At 42.8% G+C, this 11,268-nt stretch overlaps 2 protein-coding genes across 5 annotated transcripts; both read left to right on the top strand.

Moving 5' to 3' along the window:
* The first annotated feature begins 944 nt into the window (after window positions 1-944).
* Window positions 945-3,912, top strand: LOC141634099 (protein TRM32-like). 4 transcript variants are annotated; one of them, XM_074446398.1, is made up of 5 exons: window positions 945-1,136; window positions 1,482-1,646; window positions 1,747-1,823; window positions 2,077-3,124; window positions 3,287-3,912. In XM_074446398.1, exons 2-5 carry the CDS (start codon window positions 1,484-1,486, stop codon window positions 3,895-3,897), a joined length of 1,899 nt encoding a protein of 632 aa, XP_074302499.1. In that variant the 5' UTR covers window positions 945-1,136; window positions 1,482-1,483; the 3' UTR covers window positions 3,898-3,912. The 4 variants fall into 4 exon arrangements, with proteins under 4 accessions (XP_074302499.1, XP_074302502.1, XP_074302501.1 ...); XM_074446401.1 differs by having other exon boundaries at window positions 1,750-1,823; XM_074446400.1 differs by having other exon boundaries at window positions 945-1,062.
* Window positions 3,913-9,296: 5,384 nt separating this feature from the next.
* On the top strand, window positions 9,297-10,828 carry LOC141628866 (uncharacterized). Its single transcript, XM_074441955.1, has 5 exons — window positions 9,297-9,687; window positions 9,741-9,975; window positions 10,057-10,129; window positions 10,233-10,468; window positions 10,561-10,828. The coding sequence occupies exons 1-5, from the start codon at window positions 9,297-9,299 to the stop codon at window positions 10,826-10,828; spliced, it is 1,203 nt and encodes a 400-aa protein (XP_074298056.1).
* Window positions 10,829-11,268: the final 440 nt, after the last annotated feature.

An 11,268-nucleotide genomic window follows, 5' to 3' on the forward strand; every position in this document is an offset into this window, starting at 1 on the left:
TGACCTGTCTTAAATGAGAGTTTGTGATGACAAGTAGTTTAAGTAAAAGACAGTATTTGTTAACTAACCTAGGTGTAAAGTCACGAGATATGATATACTCATGACCCGAGTTTGAACCCTATCAGTAAAAGACAAGTTGACGGAAACATTTGTAAATTTTTGAAAAAATATTATTCAAACAAATTTTTATTATGAGCCAGATGATCCGAACTCAACGAACAACCATACAACCGACTACAACCGCTCTTACAACTCGACCCGAACCAAAACACACTTCATAGCACCCAAAAAATGGGGAGAAAAAGCACAAAAAAAGGTCAAAAAGACAGAGACTTACATGGCGCGTAAAAAAAGATAACTAACTACTAACAAACTACAGAGAAAATAATCTGGCGGCTTAACTAATCAAAATCAAACATTTGTAATTACGGTTTAAGGAGAGCAGACAAACAAGACCATAATCATCTTTCTACCAACTCAAACACTTTGCTTTCCGTTAAACCAACGCCATTTCCTTAATTATATTTATTCTCAACTACGAGTACTTTTCTACCAAAGTTGGCTGGTGTGAGCGGTAAGGGCTCTCATCTCTTAAACAAGTGGTCAGGGGTTCGATAAGCCAAACTTGGGAGAGGTCAACCCATTAAATTGCCTTCAGTACCCCGAAGGAGATTGCCCAGCTGTCGGTAGGGGATACTCCTGGTCAACACCAAAAAAAACTACGAGTACTTTTCTCTTTTTTCTAATTTTATTTATTCATTTCTTTATTATTTCATTAATTATTTCTTAATTATTTGTTAATCACACTTATTAACACAACACCCACCTTTCCCTGTTTTGAGGACTTGATAACAATTTCTTCCCTTAATTCGGTTGTTTTCTGTTCATTTGTTGTCCTCTTAAAGGTAAGAGTTTTGATTTAATTTTGTACTCGGTCCGTCTCAATCATTTGTTTACGTGTGTGTGAGGGGTGTTTTGAGGTAAACAAATGATTGGGATGGAGAAATTGATCAATTAAACCTTAATTCTCTGTTTTTTTGTTCATTTGTTGTCCTGATAAATGTATGAGTTTTGATTATTTAAGCTTGTAATCGGTCCGTCTCAATCATTTGTTTACTTGCGAGGCGTATTTTGAGGTAAACAAATAGCTGGGACGGACAAATTGATCAATTTAACCTTAACTCGTCTTTTTTTGTGTTCATTTGTTGTCCTGCTATAGATAAGAGTTCTGATTTGATTTTGTACACGATCGGTCTCAATCATTTGTTTACCTGCCAAAGGTATTTTTAGGTAAGCAAATGATTGAGACAACAGGTATATGTTAGTTTACCTATAATTTGTTATAAATGGAAGTTTTCTTAGAAAGTCATCATTTTGCTAAATACAGAAAAATTAGTGATAAAATTGGGGTTTTGTTAATTGGCAATTTAAGATTTTGATAACAAAAAATTTGTTTTATTGAATTGTTTTGATAATTGCAGAAATGGGAAAGCATCTATGGAAGAAACAAGCTTACGTACGGGTCGAAAAAGAGGATCGGGGTTGTGTATGGACCGTGTTCAGGCTGATGAATTATCATCCATGGCATAACGTCAAGAAAATGCTTCCTTACATAAATCAGAAACCCCATAAAAATTCGTTCAAAGGTTAGTTTACATTTGTTCAAAATTTCACAAAGAACCTATTGAATTAACGTATTCTTCTTCTTCTTCTTATTAACTTATATGTGAGTTTACGTATGTGAAGCAGTGACGGATGAACCTATTGAATTTCACGACGCACAAGATTTCGAGGAAGATGCAATGACAAATTACTCTGCTTCTGTAAGTTCTCTGTTTCTAATTACATGTTTGATGCAATAGGAAGAAATTTCACTGAAATCTGTTCCAGATTTTATTATGAGAAGGACGCATATTGCATGAATATTTATCGTTATTTTCATTTTGAAGCGCATAAGTGGTATTTGAGTGACGATTTTTGTTGAATTCGATTGGTCTCACTATTTATTAATATAACGGTCAACTCATGATACCTTCATTTTGACCACTGAACGGGAAATATTGCATAATTGATCAGGTTACTTCAAGCCCTTCTAGAAGTGGATCGGGTAGTAGAAAGCGGTCAATTAAAGCTCGAATCAAAGCTTTATTAGCAGATCAACCGAACAAATCTGGAAAAGTTAATACAATTCAAGAACATGAATTGCTAGCCTTGAAGGAGGCATGCACTGATTTAGGTGCTCCTACTTTAATCTCTCTTCTTAAGGCTAATCCAAAGTTGTTAGCAACTCTTAATCACGTGGATGATTCGACTAATCTCACTCGCACGAGAAGTGTTAATCGTCCTAAGGACTCGAAGGACGAGTATGTGGGTGTTCTTGAGTTATTCAAAGTTGATCAAGAAGTTTTTCTCAAAATTTTGCAAGATAGTCCTCCGAAGAAAAAACATAGGCTGGTGAAATCAGGGTCGTTTCCTTTTTCTAAGAGCTCGTCGTCTAACTCATCGACTCTTGGAAGAACTCCGAGTAAGCTTGAGCATAAGCATAATGAAGTTTGGCCTACACCGAATCAAGGTTATGAGTTCCGGAAAGCCAAGTCTCATAACATTGTAAGATCGTCTTCTTTGAAAGATTCCTTGGAAAAATATGGTCGTTTAATCGATACGACTAGTAATAATAAGAGGGTTTTGAATAAAGAGCTATCAAAGAGTCTAAAGTTGACAAATGAGAAAGAATTCGCGTTGAGTGATCAACATGGCCAAAGATCTTTCCGAGAGAGGATGTTCATGCCGGAGGATGAGAGTGAAGCACCTCGAGCTAGCCTTGATTGTTTTTTGAACCATATAAGTCGAGATGATGATGTGCGAGTTTTGAGGCTTGACTCTCCGCCTGGAGAACTTAATGGTCAAAGTCATAAAACAACTCCTACTGAATCAAACATCAACATACAAAGCATTATTAGCTTTGGTGTTGAACAAGGAGAGGGTATTCTCGAAGTAGAAATTGTCGAAATCACTGAGGATCACAATCGCCACAGAAATGAAGGGACGATCTCTTCTATTTCCGGCTCAGACGTGGAATGCCAGCTAGATCAAATTGATTGCGTCGATTGGCCTATTCTAGAAGGTAATCAATCACTCAATTTCTTATTTTGACGTAAAAATTTAATTCAGTTCAGTTCAGTTTACTTCGTTTAGTCAAAGTCTTTCCTATAATGTACTCGTATCCAATAGGATTTGAATCTAAATTGAGTATGAGGTTTTGATATCATATTACTTTCCTATGCAGAGTCATCGACGATGTCTCATAGCACGTCTACATTGGAAATAGGCGAAGACGTTCAAGAAAACCATGAAATGGACAATTGCAGTGAGAATTTACAATACGTGAAGTACGTTCTTGACATAATAGGTTTCACGACAACAAGCAACGAATTACTCGAATTAAAAGCATGGAACTCTTCGAACCAACCACTTGATCCAGTCATCTTCGACGGAATTGAAATATGTTGCCCATTTGAGCCTAAACCAAGTTCAAACAAGGACATGGTCGTCATGTCTAGATTTCAACGTAAAATCTTGTTCGATCTAATCAACGAGGCGTTATTTGTCATTCACGAGAACTCATACGCTTATTACCCTAAGGCATTGACGTATTCTTGCACTGTTCATCCCAAGATGAAAGGGAAAAGTCGGGTGCTGGAGCAGATATGGGAGTTTGTCGACGAGTGGGTTACGTGGACGCCGGAAGTCGATGTAGAACTTAATGTGGCCGTGGCTCATGACTTGTCTAGGCATAAGAGTGGTTGGAGCAATTTACAAACGGATTGTGAACTTCTTGCTATTGATTTGGAAGATTGGATTTTCAGTGAATTGTTGGATGAAATTGTTTGTTGTTAAGTAGTTTTTTTTTTTTTTTTTTTTTTTTTTTTTTTTTTTTTTTTTTTTTTTGGGTAGTGGATTTGGCTTTTGTGCTATGTGTATTAGCATTGGTAATTAAGGGTTCAATTTATTGGTGTGTTCATGTGTATATAATCCTTGAAAGCTACAAAAGTTGGTTGGTGTGGGTGGTAAAGGCTCTCATTTCTTAAACAAGTGGGCAGGAGTTTGATTTCCGACTCTTGCGAATGAAAAAGCCAAATTTGAGAAGGGTCAACCCATTAAATTGCCTTCAGTACCCCGAAAGAGATTGCCCTTCTGTCGGTAGAGGATACTCCTGGTCAGCAAAAAAAAAAATATAATCCTTGAAAGCTACTCATGAGTCATGAACACACTTTGTGGTGATATTTATAATTTGAGTTCAAATCTATCAGCATCATATCCGCTTTTATAACTCCCTATACACCAAAAAAAAAAAAAAATCAACTCCAAATGTGTCTGATCAAAGCTTCTATAGAAATCAAACTTTTATGTGCACACCAAGGACTTTAATTAGTGTTGGAGTCAAAATTTGCAACTTTTGTCGAAGGAACACGTGGCAGGCACCGGTTGGATGAGATCAAATGGAAGAGATCAATGACATGGCAAAGCAAGGACCAAAAGATTAACATAAAGAGGCACACTTGAATGTTAATAAAAGCACCAGTCAAAAGGTCAAAGGTCAGCACATTTGGTTCCTAAAAATCAGGTAACCGTCCCTGGAAGCTAGGAAAAGGATTTCAGAGGAGCCTGCAGGAGCCAACCCTAAAAATAACAGCTATAAAAGGGAGAGCAAACTCAGTTAGAGGAACATCTCATTCGAAGGCAATACACATTTTCTAAGCAACATAACCCTTCATTTTCCATATCGTTTCCATCAAATATTATTGTACTTTCCTTACTTGCCTAGCTACCTCGATTATAGTGCATACTTGGCGGGATTCCGAATCCCCCCGCGGTTGTTCCCACATCGGATTTTCCGCGTCACCAAAAATTTGTGTGTCGATCTTTCTTTCATTGCCTCTCGTGTTCGTTTGCATCATTTTTTCCTTGATTCATTCGTAGTTATAGGACGGTCATTTTGACTCACAAATTAAATCAACTACCCGGTAAATTTTTACCAAAACAATTTGGCGCCCATCGTGGGGCATAGTGATCATTTTCTATAATCGAATTTCGCAAGCACAATTCGTTCATCGCCATGTCTGGAGCCAGTCTGAATCTGTCTAACACCCAGAGAGTACCTCCTCAACCTTCTGGAGGAAGGCCTCTCCCAGGATGGTCGGGGCCAGTCAGTGCGTCACCAGAAGCCAGCCAAATGGTCCCCGTCAGCATGTCTCCCAAGGCTATGCCACCACCTTTCAAGCCACCGTAGGTGCCTAAAGCAACAGCAGCACCCAGTGTGACGAAATCCAATAGGGAGAGCAGCCCCAACAGGAGAGAATTCCTTACTAGGACCCAGGTCTAGGAGGGGACATCTGGAGGAATTCCCTAGAAATCAGGAGCCTCCCCACCAGATCCGATGCGGGTGGTATTAGAAGGAATGGACACCCTGCATCGGGCCATTGAAAGCTTGAGAAAGGACAATCAAGATCTCAGAGACCAGATTGCAACGATGACCCAAGCTAGGCCAGCATCCGGCCCACTGCCTCCACCTTCTGAATCCCCGGTTTCAGCTACCAGTGGAGAATTGTTCCAGCAGATTCCACCAGAACTGGTCACCAGATTGGATCTCGAAGGAGTGCCACCCAGAGGAGCCATCGCGCCCAGTGGACTAGGGTTCATGTCATTTGACCGGCCACCCAGCCTGCAGTAGACTCCAGGTTGTACTCTGTCTAATAGCTTGCCAGGGACTAACTTGCAATCTTTTGCAGGAACACCCATCCAGCAGGCGACAGGATGGTCATTTCTCTGAAGGAACCTGATTAGGAGGAACCCCCTCTAAGCAGACACCAGAGTGGCAGCCAGGAGCCGTTATTCACGCAACACCTTTGGCGAGTCAGCCAGGCAGTCAATTCTCAGAAGGAGCCTGGTTCGGAGGTACACCTATTGGCTCTTTTTCGCCTGCTTCTAACCCTCTTGCAGGAACAGGTAGCTTGATGGAGCAGTAGTACCCGAAGTTAAGAGACCTGATGTACAAGATTCCACGCGTAGCACGTCCCCTGGAAAAGGCAACACGCGATAACTACGTAGACTCGCCTTTTGTGGACGATATAGCCCTCGCCAGTGTCCCCAAAGGATGCGTACCACCAGCCATGACGCTCTACGACGGGACCACGGATCCTCTCGATCACATCAACCATTACAAGCAGAAAATGATGGTGATAACCGCAACAGGGTCCTTGAAGGAAGCTTGTATGTGCAAGGGGTTCAGGTCCACGTTGTCCAGAGCAGCCTTGCAATGGTTTGTCGGCCTGCCCAACCAAAGCATAGCCTGCTTCGCTGACATAGTCAACACTTTCCACCAGCAGTTCGCTAGTAGTCGCAAGCCGGAAAAACAAACTAGCGACCTGTATCGGATAGTACAAGGATTCGAGGACTATACCCGAGATTTTCTGAACAGGTTCAACAGGGAGAATATGGTAATTCCTCGGTGCGACATAGCCACCGCTATAGAACCCTTCCGCCAAGGACTCCACCAGGATTCAGATTTGTACAAAGACCTAACCAAATACTCGTGCACTACCTTTGAGGAAGTACAAACAAAGGCAATTGTTGTTATGAGACTGGAGGAGGATTCAGGGCCTAGGAGGGATATCTATAGTGCATAGCATACATCCAGAAAGGCACCAGTGGAGAAGAAGAGCAAAAGATCCAAACCCTATAGCAGGCCTGTGAACAAAGTCTCCGAGAGCTCGAGAGGAAAGAATGACTCTAAACCACCCCCAAAGGTAAGTGAGTACGGATTCTCAACTAACCTTGCAGGAGTGCTCAAGGCCCTGAAGGATATACGTGGAGTTAGATGGCCCAAGAAGCGGGCCAATGAACGCCCTAATGATAAGAGAGACTCTAGCAAGAGGTGCGAATACCACGATGACATAGGCCACGACACCGATGAATGATATACCTTGAGAAGAGAAGTCAAATTCCAGTACTATCGAGGAAACCTGGACCATCTCTTACCAGGAGGCTCCACCAAAGTAAACTCCACTGATCAGCTGCTGCCCTCTTCTCCACCTGTGTGTACTAGAATTGTGAATTTTATTACAGGAGGCTCGAAATTGTGTGGGTTGACCTACTCAGCAGCAAAGAGGCACGCCACTCAAATCAAAGGAGACAACCCGAAATTCTCCTGCGGAATCAGCCGCTAGGACTTTCCAGCAGTCACCTTTGATGAGACGGATGCACAAGCTACTCAAGAACAACATCATGACGCCCTAATCATCACCCTCCCCATAGGAAACTGCACGGTGAAAAAGATTTTGGTGGATACAAGAAGCTCCGTCAACTTGATCATGCTGGAAACACTCAAAGACATGGAATTCAGCGAGAGGGACCTAGCAAAGAAGACAATCCCCTTGGTCGGTTTCAGCGGTGAAACAAAGCACTCCCTAGGAGAAATTGTCATCCCAACCTACACCAAAGGAGTCAACAAACAGGTAAGATATTTGGTTATTGATGGACCATCTACTTATAATGTGATCCTTAGCAGGCCCTTGATCCAGGAAATGAAGGCGATACCCTCAACCTACCAAGAATGTCTGAAGTTCCCAACGTCATGGGGGGTGCAAGAAATACGTGGAGATCAGAAGGATGCTAAGGATTGCTACAAGGTAGCTCTGAAAGCAACAACCTCTCCGCCTGCATAGCAACTACAGAGCCAGCGCATCCAGGAGGAATACATCGAGCCTCCTCAGGCAGAACTTGACAAAGTTAGCTTGGACACGGTGAAACCAGAGCGGATCGTACTAATTGGGTCAGAATGCATGGGTAATATCCGCCAGCAACTTGTTCGGTTATTAAAAACTAACATGGATTTCTTTGCTTGTGTCACACAATGATATGATAGGGATAGATCCTAGCCTAATAACTCATAAGCTAAGCGTGGATCCAAGTTACAAACCTATCCAACAGAAGAGGAGGAAGTTTGCCCAGAGAGGAACCAAGTAATAAACCAGGAGGTAGATAACCTGCTCGCTGCTGGAAAAATCAAGGTGATCAAATACCCGGAGTGGTTATCTAACGTGGTAGTGGTCCCAAAAAAGAATGGCAAGTGGAGAGTTTGCATTGACTTTACGGATCTAAATAAGGCTTGCCCCAAGGACCAATTTCCCTTACCACACATAGATGACATGGTAGATGCTACAGCTGGCCGTGAGATGCTTACATTCCTGGATGCTTGGAGCGGCTACAATCAGATCAAGATGCACCCTGATGACAAAGAAAAAACAGCATTTAGGTCCGAGCGAGGTATCTATTGTTATAACGTAGTGCCTTTTGGACTAAAGAATGCAGGATCCACCTACCAACGACTGGTAAACACAATGTTCAAAGAACAAATAGGCCACACCATGGAGGTGTATATCGATGATATGGTGGTAAAATCAAAACAAGTTGTACAGCTCGTCGAGCATCTGGCTGACACCTTCAGCACCCTGATAAAGTATAAAATGAAGCTGAACCCGTTGAAGTGTACCTTTGGAGTCTCCAGTGGGAAATTCTTAGGATACATGGTTACCCAAAGGGGGATAGAAGCCAGCACTGAGCAAATGAGGGCCCTACTCCAGCTAGAGTCACCTCAAAAGCCGAAAGATGTGCAGCGCCTGACAGGAAGAGTGTATGCCTTTAATAATAGATTCATAGCAAGATCCTCAGACAGATGCAGGCTTTTCTACGACATATTAAGGAAGAGTCAGAAATTCGAATGGACGGAGGAGCATGAGAAAGCACTCAGCGAACTAAAACGCTATCTCAACACTCCACCCCTCATGTCGAAACCAGAACCCGAAGAGCCATTGTTATTGTATATGTCACTAACTAAGGTGGCAGTCAGTGCAGTACTAGTACGAGAGCAGGAAGAAGCACAACATCCAGTATACTACGTTAGTAAGTCTCTGCTACCTGCAGAGACCAGGTACTCCTCGCTTGAAAAACTCGTACTCGCACTCGTTACACCATCCTATAAGTTGCGTCCTTATTTTGAGTCACATACTATCTCTGTGGTAACTAACTATCCTCTTAAGGCTATAATGAGAAAACCAGAATTATCAGGGAGAATGGCCAATTGGTCCGTGCATCTGAGTGGCTACGACCTGAGATTTGAACCTCGTGCAGCAATCAAGTCTTAGGCTCTAGGAGACTTTGTGTCCGACTTCTGCCCCGCCTTGCAATCCCAGGTGGAAAAGGACATCCTCACCCTAGAGGAAGATAAAGGAGAGTAGATGTGGGAAATGAATGTGGATGACGCTTCTAATATGAGGGGAGATGGGGTCGGATTAGTCCTTAAGTCGAATCAAGGAGACCTCATTATCCAGGCAGTTCGATGCGAATTCAAAGCCACCAACAACGAGGCAGAATACGAAGCCTTGATCGTAGGCCTACAGCTAGCTCTAGACCTGAAAATCAGGCACCTCAAGGTATATAGCGACTCCCAACTTATAGTAAACCATGTGAATAACTCTTATGCAGCTAGGGACTCCACAATGATGGCCTACCTGGAAGTCGCAAAGGATTTAAAACTCAGGTTCGCCACCTTCGATATCAAGCAAATACCAAGGGACCAGAATGTAGAGGCAGACGCCTTAGCTACCCTGGGGGCAACGTTCAAACCAGGTAAAATACCACACCTATCATCCACGTACTGGAACCTACAATATCAAAAACAGGACAGGAAGAAGGGAGCGAAACCGGCTCGCAGCAGCTACAAGAAACAAGGGTGTTAAGCAACACCACCAGTCAGGAGGAAGCTACTGATTGGAGGATACCTTGCCAAGACTGGCTGCAGAATGACATATTACGAGGAGACAAAAAGGAGGTAAGAAGCTTTAAAATGAAAGCCTCTAGATTTGTGCTAATTGACGACATTTTGTTCAGGAAATACCTCGCAGGACCCTACCTGAGGTGCCTGGATAAGGAGGAGTCCCAGGCTGTTTTTCATGCTCTCCACAGTAATCCACAGTGGTGAATGTGGAAATCATGCAGGGGGCAGGAACCTGTCCAACAAGGCCCTCAGGCAGGGATATTTTTGGCCAACAATGCGCAAAGATGCTATGGAGTATGCAAAGAAGTGTGATGTCTATCAAAGACATGCACCGGTCAGCCACCAGCCAACAGAGCCCCTGCACCCAGTAATCTCACCTTGACCTTTTATGAAATAGGGGATGGATATAGTGGGACCATTGCCTAAGGCACAAGGAAACAAGGTCTACATGCTCGCCATGACGGATTACTTCTTCAAGTGGATAGAGGCAGAGTCATCCTCTCAGGTCACTGAAACTCAGGTTATATCTTTCATTAAACGCAATATCATCTGCAGGTTTGGCATCTCATCTGAGATAATATGCGATAACGGATCTCAGTTTATTGGAAATAAGACAGAAGCATTTTGTGCTAGGTGGAATATTTCATTGCAGAAATCTACCCCCAGGAACCCCCAGTCCAACGGACAAGCTGAATCCAGCAACAAGATCATAATGGAAATCTAAGAAAGAAGCTGGAAGAGATTGGGGGCAAATGGGCAGAGGAGCTACCACTAGTCCTCTGGGCTGACGGGACCACCCCTATGGTGGCAATAGGACAAACTCCTTTCAGCCTAGTATTCGGAGCCGAGGCAGTTATTCCATCAGAATTCAGGGTCCCTACCCACAGATACGGGTGCATGATAGAGGAGCAGAATCAAGTGGAAATGACGAGCAATCTGGATACAGTGGACGAGCTCAGAACCAACGCCCAGATTAGGATGGCTTCATACTGACAAACAGTAGCCATGAGCTACAACAAAAACATAAAGGTCAGGACCCTGCAAGTAGGGGATCTGGTCCTGAGGAAGGTCTTCCAAAACACTAAAAACCAGCAAGCAGGGAAATTTGCCTACAACTGGGAAGGACCATATCAGGTGGAAAGGATAGTCGGAAATGGAGCCTACATGCTCATGACAATGGAAAGGCAAATAGTCCCCAGATCATGAAATATCATCAACTTGAAAAAGTACTACATCTAAAGTGACCAACGCAGTCAGCAACTAGGTACACAGTCTACCAGATACAGCCCTACCAGGTCCCAGGTTGTGCTAAGTATTTTTTATTTTCAAGAACCCTGATTTCTGGTTAGCCTTTAAAAAGACTTTTTCAGGTTCTCACTCAAAACTTTTGACCTTAACTTTCATCAGCATACCTACTTAGACTTTTTGTGGAC

Source organism: Silene latifolia, chromosome Y (genome assembly GCF_048544455.1).
Source record: "Silene latifolia isolate original U9 population chromosome Y, ASM4854445v1, whole genome shotgun sequence".
Classification (NCBI taxonomy): domain Eukaryota; kingdom Viridiplantae; phylum Streptophyta; class Magnoliopsida; order Caryophyllales; family Caryophyllaceae; genus Silene; species Silene latifolia.

Coding starts and splice junctions, on each gene's coding strand:
- LOC141634099 (XM_074446399.1), top strand. CDS start 1,484: ATGGGAAAGCATCTATGGAAGAAACAAGCTTACGTACGGGTCGAAAAA. Junction 1,647..1,746: donor CCATAAAAATTCGTTCAAAG/GTTAGTTTACAT, acceptor ACGTATGTGAAG/CAGTGACGGATGAACCTATT. Junction 3,125..3,286: donor CGATTGGCCTATTCTAGAAG/GTAATCAATCAC, acceptor TTTCCTATGCAG/AGTCATCGACGATGTCTCAT.
- LOC141628866 (XM_074441955.1), top strand. CDS start 9,297: ATGTGGGAAATGAATGTGGATGACGCTTCTAATATGAGGGGAGATGGG. Junction 9,688..9,740: donor GGGGGCAACGTTCAAACCAG/GTAAAATACCAC, acceptor TATCAAAAACAG/GACAGGAAGAAGGGAGCGAA. Junction 9,976..10,056: donor CTCGCAGGACCCTACCTGAG/GTGCCTGGATAA, acceptor GAAATCATGCAG/GGGGCAGGAACCTGTCCAAC.